The sequence below is a fragment of the Mchenga conophoros genome, linkage group LG16 (assembly GCF_057382185.1).
Source record: "Mchenga conophoros isolate Kocher_MC1m ecotype Shallow Benthic linkage group LG16, M_conophoros_male_GT1.1, whole genome shotgun sequence".
Taxonomy (NCBI): Eukaryota; Metazoa; Chordata; class Actinopteri; order Cichliformes; family Cichlidae; genus Mchenga; species Mchenga conophoros.
The window spans coordinates 7,438,172-7,451,631 of record NC_140541.1 but is presented as its reverse complement, the minus strand read 5'-3'; the positions used below and the strand labels follow the sequence as shown (position 1 = coordinate 7,451,631).

Genomic DNA, 13,460 nt, shown 5'->3' with positions numbered 1-13,460 from the left:
TGTATGAGGGATTTTCCAGAAGTGGATGCCTGTATCTGTAACGAAGCAGATTGAGCTGCATAAGAGTCGAGTGTACTTCAGTAAAATAACATTTATTTTGGAAAAAATACTTGACAAGCTCATTTGCATTGGAAACATGCTGAAGTATTTTTATTGCTTTGGCAGCCAAACAACTCGAGGATATATTCACATTCACTTCCTCACCAAGTTAGAAGATAAGATTACTCATGTGGGTATAATAATTATGAGGCTAAAGACAAAGACAGTTGGCTTAGCTTAGCATGAAGATGGTAAATAAAGGGGATGGCTTACTTGGCTGTTTAATGTTTATAAAATATTGTCTGCTGGCATAGTGTTTCATAGTGTGCATATGATTTTAATGCGACTTTCTTCCCTTCTGTGTTATTTCAGACACTGAATAAAAACAACCTGCTGCCAGATGAAAGATCCAATTTCTACCCAACACCGCTCCAGCAGACGAACGTCTACACCACCACCTACTATCCCACAGCGCTCGGCAAATTTGACTACCAGCCCAACTCATCCCCATCACCGTGCAGGACCTACAACCACACTAACAATAGCTGAGACCTGCCCCAAATCCGGCTCTCCACCCCGCTGCCCCAAACGGACGCCACCCCCCAATGCCATGGTGACATAACTGAACCGACATGAACTGAAGTGTTTTTCAGAGCTTGGCCAAGTTCCTCTGATCACCATCGCCCCCTGTCTTTGCTTTCTAGCCTCTTCACGTTTGTTTTTAAGGGTCTTTTTGGAACTTTCCATCAGGAGATCTGGATTGGAGAGGAATGCCCCTGTCCTATTATAGTCAGGAACTTGTGCAAGCAGCTGGGGCTGTGTTGTTGTAAAGGCCTGACTGGATAACGCAGTGTCAGCTCTCAGCTTCATGCAGAGAACTAGTGGAAAACTCTACGAGGACGAGTAACGGCTTTAGACAGATTGTTATTACCGCGCACTTCAGTGCCGATGCCGGGTCGGTTGAGCATCCGCACTTCTAGAGGCTAACACGAACACAATAAATTTAAAAAGAAGAAACATTTCTGTGGAGCTGGGTCACCGTTTTATGCCTCTCCATCACAAACCACATTTTCAGCTTGTAATGAACTTCGAGTCCCTCGACAGCAAAAGCAGTTACAGAGAACAAAAAGCACGTATAGCTACGTCCTTGCAACACAGCACAAAGCAAGAGAACAACAGTAAAAAAGAGAAAGCTCAATGAAGTCAATGCTGGAGTAAATTAGAGATCAATATCAGCTCGGTTGTTTGGGGGAGGGGGATCCACGCCCTTCATTGTTGCTATTTCACACGACAGAAAAGATAAGAAGTTTGGGGTTGATTAGGGTTTGACTACGCTTCACATCATCCTCAGTCGAAGGAGAAATATACCGCTTATGAGTCGAGTCCCTTGTCTTTAGTGGGCAGGGATATCGACTCCTACAGTCAAAGCACGGAGCGTTGGAAGCGTTCTGAACTGTAAAAGCTTTGGGAATTCCGTGGGTGCCTGTATGCAATAGAAGGCAGGGGCGAGATTTGTTTTATTTCTACTTTTTTTTCCTCTATTTTTTGTTTTGCTTTTCAAGAACAATACAGACTTCTGGAAAGGAATTGATTGATTCTCCAATTGATTCTCCAATGGATGCATCGATTCTGCTGAGTGCTAAATAGCCCGGTGGTCATATCAAATATGGCCAGTGTGCTGAACAAGTGGATTGGGTTTTCTATGATGGTAGAATAAGCTAGTAGATTGTCACTTGTTCATTTTTTTTTTTTTTAATGTTTGCTTTTCTAAGATGATAATTGTTTTATGCTCAGATGAGCTGTAGCATAGGAAGAAATATTTTGTTAAATAAGATAACTAATTATTTCTTGTTTCTCTAATTTCCATTTCACTGAATGAACACATTCCTTTTGTTTTTGATTGTTCGGCTTTGTGACCATTGCATCTTCGATACATGAAATGTTAACACACAAAAAAAATAAAAGGATTTCAATTATATTGTTTTTGCAAAGAATGTCAAAAAATATCGATCTGGGCCCTCTTGAAGAGAAAAGAAAATTGCTGAATTACGCTTGCCTAAGTTTACCAGTGAACATCAAAAGGGATGCATGCGTGTCTGAATGTAAGTGTGCTTGAATGAGCAAAGAGAGCCTACTGTATTTTGTACAATGTAAATGCTTTCATACATATGACTATGACGTCTGCAAAGCGTGTGTATGAGTGTGCGTGTGTGTGCGTGTGTGTGCACTTCTCCACATTGTGTTGCAGGCATTCTACTGTTTCCTTTTCCTGTTTCATGTCTGAGATGTTAATCATTGTAAGTTAAAGCATCACACCTCTGGTCCGTGCGGAGGTGGAATGGACGTTATTTATAGTCAAAGCTTGGTTTATAAAGGGCATTCTCACAGCTATATTTTATTATTATTGCCTGATCGATGAATGCTAACCCAGCAATGCTTTTCAGTTCAGCTAATGTACATGCACGAGATGAGAGCTCTATCTGTATATAGGAGCGACAGCCTTCTACCCATTTAATGTCCTTGAAGACAGTTGTGTATATGTATCTGTATATTGTATAGCTAACACTGTTTGTTTAAAAAAAAGCCTTATAGTTGTTTAAAGAGAAAAAAAGTACAGCAGCTAAGTACACACCAACCATGAGGTTTGTTTGGGGACAGAGCTCCACAACGTGACCGACCGCTTGTGACTTGTGACCTTTCCCAGCTGCTCAAACACAAAATCTCCAGAGTCACATGAACCCGGAATGAAAATAACCCACCAATGAGAGTACCACGTATCATACGCTGGAAATGATCATTTATAACGGCGATATGAAATTTAAAAAGATGTCATTTTGATGTAAACTCAGCTTGTGGTCAGACGGGCGTTCAACTGACTGGTCGATCTCGAGCTCTGTCCCCTGCGATGTGAGGCTCTGTGTCCTTCTATGCAACTTACCAGGTGTACTGTTAGACCTGTCATGTAGACAAATGTATAGTAATCACTGCCTTTTAGACACTGTGAATTTTTGGTACCCTATATTTTTGTATATTGTACATTATCAAAGGACAATAAACCTTGATGCCAACATAAAAAGTTAATAGGTTTTTGTTTTTTGGGGTTTTTTTTACTTGCCAGTAGCTGAAATTCATATTATCAAATAGGAAATGTAAGCAAAAAGTCAAAGATGAAACAAGAACTTCCAGATTCTGCTCTGTAAGTAGGAAAACCTGATGCAAAGTCCTAATGATGCTTTAGTTAGACTATAATAATTATACCAAACAGGAAAAGAACCATTGGACAGCAACTCAATGCATTTATGACCTGCTGAAGTTCAAAGTCAAAATAGGGAAGAAGGTTATTTAAGCAGCTTTGAAAGGGGCATTGTTCGCAGCAGACAGTCTTTCAGAAACTGTTGATGTGCTTGGATTTTCTCTTGGGTTTACAGAATATGGTCTGAAAAATAGAATATCAAGTGATTGATTGGCAGGTCACTGAGCAAACTGCCTGTTGATGTGAGAGGAGAACGGTCAAACTGCTTTGAGCTGATAGGAAGGCAACTATTTGTTACATCTAAGGTTGTTTACACTGAATAAATGGCTTATATCAGCATGTGCTGACCACTCAGTGCACTTTATCGACAACTTTAATATTTTTTGGGAACGCAGGCATCTGTTCGAAGCAAATGGATTTAATTTTAACAAGTCAGGGGTGAAACTGTTCACCTCCAACTTGTTTTATTCCATACGTCATCCATCCGTGCTTGGTGCCAAGGCTGAGATAAACGAGGAGTTATCTCATAAAGAGGAACAAACAGTACTCCAAGAACAGACAAAGCCCAGCAGAAACCTTGAGGAGGAGCTCCATTTGCCCCCACCCGGGAAGAGCCTCAGAAAGGAGAGACATCCATGGCATCTGAGGAAGAGCCTCAGAAAGGAGAGACATCTAAGGCAAGAAGAGGGGTCCCTATTTGCCTCCAACTCTCTCAACAACACCAACGACCAGGACAAGGGACCACGACCTTCCCCAGTCCCCCAAACCCCTGACAGGCCATCACCCTCCTCCCCCTCCCTTTCTCCCTCCTCCCCACACCTGAAATTCACTGAGGAGATGATGGAGCGGGTCAATGCTGGGCTCAGATCTACCCCCCGTCCCAATCCCTTTTTGTCCCCCATAAACCCCCCACCAGAGCGGCCAAAGGTTCGCCATCGAGCCCCACCCTCAACAGAGCAATCGAAGTCACATTGCCCAGCCTCGCCCCCCTTAGTTCCTCTTCATGCCCTGTCTCCGCAGTCTGATGCGTGATGTGTGAAGGGTCGGGGCTGTGAGGATTATGGCAGTGATGACTTTTCCCAGGAGAAGCTGGGACCCTGTTTACTAGAAGGTTTTAAAATTTCTGTACTTTTAGGTGACAGGAGACATGTGGCCTGGTCAAAACACAGAGAGCTGCACTCTAAAAGATCTTTAAACATAGTAAACATACCTTGTGTGCCACAGACTGCTCCCAAACACGAGGGGACAAGTAATACCTCTAAAACACTTAAGTTGGCTTTATTAAACGTTAGATCTCTAGCTGGGAAAACATTTTTAATTAATGATTTAATCACTGAGCACAGCCTTGATTTTATGTTTTTAACTGAAACTTGGTTGGACCAAAGTAACAGTGGAGCTGTTCTCATCGAGACGACCCCTCCTAACTACAGTTTTATCAGTGAGGTCAGGGCGAGCAGGAGAGGAGGAGGGGTTGCTGTCTTATTTAATGAATCATTTCAATGTAAGCAGCTATCTCCTGGAAGTTTTCAGTCTTTTGAATATGTGGCTTTACAGCTGAAAGCCCCATCCAAAGTTGTGTTTCTTAATGTTTACAGGCCTCCCAAATACTGCACAGACTTTTTTAATGACCTCAGTGAACTGCTGTCTGTGATCTGTGTTGATTTTGACTGTGTAATTATTGTTGGGGATTTTAACATTCATGTGGACAACCCTCAGGACAAAGGGACTAAAGACCTGAGTAACACTCTGGGCAACTTTGGGCTGACTCAGCATGTAACAGAGGCCACACATAATAGAGGACACACTCTTGACCTACTGATCTCCAAAGGCCTGAGCATTTCAAAGGTTACTGTGTCTGATGTGGGCGTGTCTGATCATTACTGTGTTTTCTTTGAAAGTAAAATCTCAGCCCACACAAATATATCAACAGCAGTGATCACAAAACGGTGTATAACTGAACACAGTAGTGCAATTTTTAACCAGGTCTTCCCATTAACACCTGACCTGTCCAGAGGGTCAGTCAATGAGCTCGTCAATAGCTTCAATGCTAACATGTTAAATGTAATGGACACTATTGCTCCCATTAAGGTGAAGGTTATCTCTGGAAGGAAAAAGTCTCCATGGAGAAACTCCACACTGGTGAAAAATGAAAAAAGAGAGTGTAGGAAAGCTGAGCGCAGATGGAGAAAAACAAACCTCCAGGTTCATTATGACATTTATAAAGAGAAACTTCACAATTATAATTTACAACTGAGGAGTGCAAGGAGGTCCTACTTCTCTGACATCATCACTAAAAACAGTCATAATGCTCGGGTCTTATTTTCTACAGTTGACAGGCTAACAAACCCTCCTGTGTCAGTGGCAGCTGAACTTCATTCGACCATGGCCTGCAATGACTTTGCCAAATTCTTCACAGAAAAAATCCAAAAAATTAGACAAGCAATTGGTACATCAACAGCAGATCCAGGATATGTACTGTGTCCACCAAAAAACTGTTTAAACACCATGAAACAGTTTCAACCTATTAACAGCAAAGACCTGGAGGACATCTTAGGTCAACTGAACTCCTCCTCTTGCTGTTTAGATGTCCTGCCAACAAGTTTTTTCAAAAAGGTCTCAAAGACTTTGGAGTCAGACCTGTTACAGATCGTCAACTTTTCTTTATTATCAGGTGTGTTTCCAGAATCACTAAAAACTGCTGTAATCAAACCTATACTGAAAAAGGACAATCTTGACAAGACACAAATGAACAACTACAGGCCGATCTCAAATCTCCCATTTTTAAGTAAGATCATTGAAAAAGCAGTTTCTCAACAGCTCAGTTACTTCTTAAAACAGAATAATTGCTACGATGCCTTCCAGTCAGGTTTTAGACAGAACCACAGCACTGAAACCGCTCTGACCAAAGTGTTTAATGACATATGTCTGAATACAGACAGTGGAAAAATGTCAGTCCTAGTTTTACTGGATCTCAGTGCAGCATTTGATACAGTTGACCACAACATATTACTCAAACGACTGGAGAACTGGACAGGTCTTTCAGGAACTGTACTAAACTGGTTCAAAACATACGTAGAAAACAGGAAATACTTTGTATCAATAGGTAACTTCACATCTGAGCAGACAAGTATCACATGTGGAGTTCCCCAAGGTTCCATCTTGGGACCCCTTCTGTTTAACATTTACATGCTCCCACTGGCACAGATTATAAACAACAACAAAATAAACTATCACAGCTATGCAGATGACACACAAATATATATCACAATGTCACCAGGAGACCGAGGCCCTGTACAGGCTCTTGGTAAATCCATTGAGGAAATCAATGACTGGTTGTGCCACAATTTTCTCCAGCTAAACAAAAACAAAACTGAGGTAATAGTCTTTGGCGCCAAAGAAAAACGATTACAGGTCACCAGAGAACTTCAATCTATACATCTAAAAACCACAAACCAGGCGAGAAATTTGGGTGTAGTGATGGATGCAGACCTAAACTTAGAGAAACACATTAAGACAATAACAAAGTCAGCTTACTATCACCTCAAGAATATTTCAAGGATAAAAGATCTGATGTCTCAACAGGACCTGGAAAAACTAGTCCATGCATTCATCTTTAGTAGGCTTGATTACTGTAACAGCATCTTTACAGGTCTACCTAAAAAATCAGTCAGACAACTACAGCTCATTCAGAACTCTGCTGCTCGAGTCCTCACTAAGACCAAAAAAGTGGACCACATCAGTCCAGCTCTGAGGTCTTTACACTGGCTGCCTGTCCATCAGAGGATAGACTTTAAAGTTCTGATGCTGGTCTATAAAGCTCTGAATGGTTTAGGACCAAAATACATCAGTGACCTCCTGACCCAGTATGAACCTTCCAGATCCCTCAGGTCATCTGGATCCAGTCTTTTATCAGTTCCCAGAGTCAGAACCAGACACGGAGAAGCTGCATTCAGCTTTTATGCTCCTTATATCTGGAACAAACTCCCAGAAAGCCTCAGATCAGCTGAAACACTGAGTTTATTTAAATCCAGGTTGAAGACTCACCTGTTCTCAGCTGCATTTGAATAAAGCACCAAATCCACACTTTTAAGCTTAAATTTCAAAACTTACATTTAACTACTGATTTTATCTACTGTTCTGATTTTATCTGTTTTGATTTTATATACTGTTTTGTTTGTTTGTTTGTTTGTTAATTAGTTAGTTAGTTTATTTGCTTGTTTTAATCAATTTTAAATCATGCTTTTTATTTGTTTTTGTTTCTAATGTCTCTGTAAAGCACTTTGAATCACCTTGTTGTTGAATTGTGCTATACAAATAAACTTGCCTTGCCTTGCCTATGCAGAAGAGCATCTCTAAATACCAAACATGAAGCAGATGAGCTACCCAAGCAGAAGACCACACTTGGTGCTGTTCCTGTCACCTAAGAACTGGAGACTGAGGCTACAATTCCCAAGCGGGTCACCAAAACTGGGCAAGAGAAAATCAGAAAACTGGTCCCGGGTCTGATAAGTCTTGATCAGAATTTGGTGGAACCAACATGAAAATACTGATGTTTTTTTTTTTGTTTGTTTTTTTTCTCTCGCCTGTCCCATTTGGTTCTTTAGCCATCAGAATTGTTGTCTGAAGACCAACAAGGATACCCAATGGATTTACTTTGCCAAATGGATCATCGTGGCATTGCCGTATTGGTCCATTTGGTCGATCTTTGTTTTTATTATTTATTATATTTTATTTTCAGATGTTACAGACGGGACAGACATCAGTGAGAGATAGGAAAGGGAGAAAGAAAGAGGAAGGAAAGGAAAAACAGAAGGGGAGAGGGACAGTGAGAAAGGGGGGGAGAAAAAAAATAAAAATCTCCTGGATCACCTGTTGAGAGAAGAATAGAAAACAAGCAAAACAAAACAAAAAAAAAAAACAAAGCAACATACTAAACACAACACCATCGCATTAATCTAGCTAAGTGTAAACAGCAGTAAATACTAAATATTCAATGTTGTTGTGCAGCACGCAGGACAGATGTGCTTCGAAGTAGCAGCCAAGAAAGGTGTAATTTGGGTCTAAGAGCAGTGAACACCCGTGTGCATACCTGTGTGGATCAGCGCGCTTGTATTCCAAAGGTTTCTCCATGTAACGATCTGCTAGGGAGTGTGGGGGGGCCACAGCCCCGTCCTCCAGGGTGTGAAGCAGGTATGGAGGAGATCAAAACTCCAGACATCCAGAGGCCCCCAGAACACAAGAAACCATGGAAGACCAACAGAGGGGCAGCCGCGCCACTGTTCCAGTAAGAGCTGAGGAGAGTCCCAGATCACGGTTCACTCAGCAGCCGCGGAGCAGAAGCCAGGGGGAGTTGCAGTCACGCGCCCGTGAGCTCCGCCGGCCGCCAGCTGTGCCTGAGTGACCGAGCCCCAGGCCGAGAGGCCGGGGCCACCCCACCCCCGAAGGGGCCCGAGCGAGCCCCAGGTCCCAGGCCCCGATAAGCGGCCGCCAAGGAGTGAGCCGGTGTGTACCTGGACGCCCACCCCCAGACACAAAGAACCACCAACGCACCGACACCCGAGGGAGTCCGCCACCGGCAGGGGAAGTGGTGGTAGGTGGAGATAGGCCTCCAAACCTTGGAGGGCCTGATACTGATGTTTTGTTACTGACCATGTCCATCCTTTTAGGACCACAGTGTACCATCTTCTGATGGCGGCTTCCAGCAGGATAACACACCATGTCACAAGGTTTAAATCCTCTCACACTGGTTTTATGAACATGTACTCGAATGGTAAAAAAAAAAATGGTTCCAATACAGCACTTTTCTACTTGAGCACTCAAATCGCTTTATACGATAGACCTCATTCACACAAACATTTTTCTCTCTGCTTTTTCTAGCAAAGTGCTTTCAATCTAACATTCACACTGCCATGCAATATGTTTGCTCATCGACAACAAAAGTGACAGTCTGAATTTTTATGGTAAAGCCAGAAAGAAAAAGCTAATATAATTACATAAAACTTACGAAATGAATTTGTATGTATTTGTTCCCCTACAACACAGCCAGAATTGTGGCTCCCAAAGACTGGCTGTGTACCCATGTTGCACACAGAATAAATCAGTCACTCAGAGATATTCCCAATCTCAGCCCATTATGTGTAAAGCGTACCTGTCCACAGAATCAACTCATTCTGACCTGTACAAGGCTGGAATGGGAGAAGCTTGGTGAGAATGCGATGACTATTTGAAAATGGAAGAAATATAAAATAACCAACGGTTGTCGTTGGTCTAGAGCTCCATGCAAAACCTTGCCTCATGGGTTCAGGAGGATCATGAGAAATGTTGTGAATCAGCCCGTCTTAAGTTTGCCATCGATCATCTAAAAGATTCAGAGAAGGCTTGGGAGAAAGTGATGTGGTCAGATGACACCAGAATCAACCTCTTTGACATTAACTCGACCTGCCATGTTTGGAGGAAGAGTAATCCTGGCTGTGACCCAAAGAATTCAATCCTCACAGTTAAGAACAGAGATTAAAACAGGGGTGTCGAACTCCAGGCCTCGAGGGCCGGTGTCCTGCAGGTTTTAGATCTCACCCTGGGTCTACACACCTAAATCAAACGATTAGTTCATCACCAGGCCTCTGGAGAACTTCAAGAAAGGTTGAGGAAGTAATTTAGCCATTGAAATCAGCTGTATTGGATCAAGGACACCTCTAAAACCTGCAGGACACCGGCCCTCGAGGCCTGGAGTTGGAGACCCCTGCTTTAGTGTTTGGCAGCAAGGACTTCTCCACCAAGTACTTATCTCACTCAATGGCATGCAGATCCTAACTTTTATATAATGTGTGGGGGGGTTCTGGATATATGGTTGACATTCTGTCACTCTCTCCATTAAAATGAAACTAGCATAAAAATAAAGACATTTCTTGTAAGCGAGAAAACTTAGAAATTCACCAGGGGTGAAATAATTATTTCCACCGCTGTCTGTATATAATTCTAAATGACACATAAAAGCTATATGCATTACAATATATTTACATTATGATGTGTCCATAAGGCATAGTTATTCGGTATGTAAGCTTTCGGGCAACTCTAACAAACTTAAGCTCATACATCTCCATTGACAATAGATTACAAAACGTTCAAATGGTTTTAAAGGAGAGTAGTGATCTGCAAAGGTTTAACTGTTGGTTGGCCATTTGTTGAAAGTGAGGATAAAACACATTGTTTACCTCATAAAAACTGAGTGGAAATAAGAATTAAAAGACCTTTTTTGGAGCAACTGTTTTGATGAAGTAATTGACATGAGTAAAGGTCAATTAGGACGTCATAATTATTGTGCTAAGTAACACCTCTGTAAACCTATCACTCCATGTAAAAGGACTACTGTAAAAAAAAAAAGGCTCCTTTCCATGTAACGGGTGTGTTGTGAGGCTTTCAGTCCCTTCAGCAGTGATTTGTCCTGTTTTGACAGTAGCCTATAAACCAAAACCTTAAAGAAAATGAGAGCAGGAATGAAGTCTATCCTACTGTTAGAAAGAAAGAAATGAGTTTAGTTGAAACTTGAAAATAGAAGATTTCTGTTGTCATTCACCCTGTTGCTGTTTTCTTTATTCCACACACCCGACCCAGCTGCCTACATGTGTGCTTTGCTCTTGAGCTGCCTAAGGTTCACAGTTTGAAATGCAGAGCCTTCAGCTTTCAGGCCCCTCTTCTGTTAACCAGCTCCCAGTTTGGATTCAGGAGACAGAAACCCTTTCTACTTTTAAGATTAGGCTTAAAACTTTCCTTTTTGATAAAGCACATTGTTATTGCTGGATCAGGTGACCTCGCTTAGTTATGCTGCAATAGGTCTAGGTTGCGGGGGCTGCCCATGATGCACTGTTTTTTTTTCACTCACTATGTGTTTATACACCACTCTGCATTTAATCAATATTCATTTTTAATCTCTGGCTCTTTTCCACAGCGTGTCTTTGACCTGCCTTCCTCCCCTCACCCCCAACCGGTCATGCCAGATGGCTGCCCCTGAGCCTGGTTCTGCCGGAGGTTTCTTCCTGTTAAAAGGGAGTTTTTCCTTCCCACTGTCGCCAAAGCAGGTCATATCATATAAATATATCTATTCTTTGTTGCTTGTCCTTGTCAAGGTCATAGGGGGGCTGGAGCCTGTCCCAGCTACCATATGGTGAGCGGCAGGGTACACGCTGGATGGGTACTCCAGCCTGTTGAAGTGCTAACATGGAGAGATAGACAACCATTCACACTCATGTTCACATCTATGGGCAATTTAGATTTTCCAGTTAACCTAACCCCACTAACTGCATGTCTTTGGACTGTGGGAGGAAGCTGGAGTTCGTGGAGAGAACCCACACAAGCACAGGGAGAAGAAAGGCCACGGCCAGGTGGTAGAATCAAACTCAGGACCTTCTTGCTGTGAGGCAACAGTGCTTATCACCTCGCCACTGTGCTGCCCATCAAATATAAGATATGTGATATGGGTTTTCTCTGTTTTCTTTGTATTTTTGTTGGGCCTTAACCTTACAATATACAGTGCCTCGAGGCAGCTGTTGTTGTGATTTGCCATTATATAAATAAAACTGAACTGAAAATTGAATTGAACTCATAAATGTGGGGACCTACATTGCAACACTATCTCCTGGATGACAGCTGGATGGCAGCAATATGGACCAAAACTATTTGAGCATCAATGGGTAAGGCTGTGTATCAACACAAGCGAAGAAAATGAAACTAACACTACAATTTATTTGGCTAAAATGTATCAGTGTTGCCAAAGACTGAAGGGCTGGCATAATGCTCATTTTTCTGTGTCCCGTAATACCAATTTTGGTCCAACAATAAAACACATAAATATACTGAATGACATATCAGACTGTGGATTTATAGTGCACAGTCTATGTAGTGACAGTAATTTTCAAGGATTTAGAGGATTATCTAGCCTCTTCGGGGACAATAGTAATAATGGTGCACAGGCATAACAATTTTTACTCCCATACAGCAATCCAACCTGATTGTGTCTTTTATAAAATACACATGAATGAGTAAGCAGACAGTTTGTGATCTTGTCCTTCTTGCTATAGGCTTACAAACTTGTCAGCAACCTTCAATTAAAACCACCCACTAAACTCCAAGTTTGAAAAGTGAAGTTAATGTAAACAGGATTAGTTCAGAATGCCAAATAATCAATGTCTAAGGAATAAAGTACACTGCTCTCCAACCTCCAGAAGTCACCAAAAGCTGCACATTGCATGATGTGCATGACACTGTGCATCATCTGAATCCAACAGTTAAATTCACCAGGAATGAGAAAAGAATGAAAAAAAAATTAAAACATGAAAGATTTTTTTTTTTTTTAAACAGTATAGAAACCACAGACTTTGTATGTCAGAACTTCATTTTTCTCCACAACTTGCTAATGGATCAACAAAAGCACAAACAAGAGTAGCCAGTATATATTTTCCCCCATTTGATAACAGATGCTTTCTGCAGGTACATGGTCCCAAGCTGCCACTGGCAGATCATTTCCCCACGAACCAGCATTTATGGTTCAGCAGGGTAGGCGCGTTTGTGGTCGGTTGGCAGTCCTGTTGCAGCCGCTCTGTTGTCAGATAGAGGCAATGGACAAAGTATAAGGTACAACAAATCTCTGGGCCACTCTTACTCTCTTTTATGCTATTGAGTTAAGTTATACCATACAAAGAACTGAAGTGAAACCGAATGTTAAACAACAACAAGCTTTTCATGGTGTATTTGTTTAACTTAAAATCGCTGTGTACTCCGCTGTCGCTCCCTTCCCTATTCCAGCCTACTAGTTAACCAACCAAGATGTGCAGACGCATACATAATCGCATGTAGCAGTGCGCAGTTCGGATTTTTGGAGAACTAAACAGGAGCATGGCTTAAATTATTGTCTCACAAATGTGTCAGTATGCTACACACATTTTGGATCTAACAGGGGAATGGGTATGATTTCACTCCTCTCCATGGCTAGCTGATGGACCAACAGAACATGTAAAAGTGTATCACACACTGGTTATACCATATACTTTGTACACTGCCTCCATCTGACAACAGAGCTCTTTGCAGGTAGCCAGGACGGTCACATAATGATTGATTGATTGATTGATTGATTGGTAATTAATTTCAACATGTGAACAATATACAGGTACATTTA

The 13,460-nt window shown here is 41.8% G+C and overlaps 1 protein-coding gene across 5 annotated transcripts in view; it reads left to right on the top strand.

Moving 5' to 3' along the window:
* sema5ba (sema domain, seven thrombospondin repeats (type 1 and type 1-like), transmembrane domain (TM) and short cytoplasmic domain, (semaphorin) 5Ba) overlaps window positions 1-3,120 on the top strand; it is a 211,324-nt gene extending 208,204 nt beyond the window's left edge. For all 5 annotated transcript variants that reach the window (XM_085248887.1, XM_085248889.1, XM_085248888.1 and 2 more), the window contains one exon: window positions 412-3,120. In XM_085248887.1, coding sequence (XP_085105013.1) covers window positions 412-588 — 177 coding nt within the window. In that variant the 3' untranslated portion in view covers window positions 589-3,120. The remainder of the gene's footprint in view (window positions 1-411) is intronic.
* The last annotated feature ends 10,340 nt before the right edge of the window (window positions 3,121-13,460 follow it).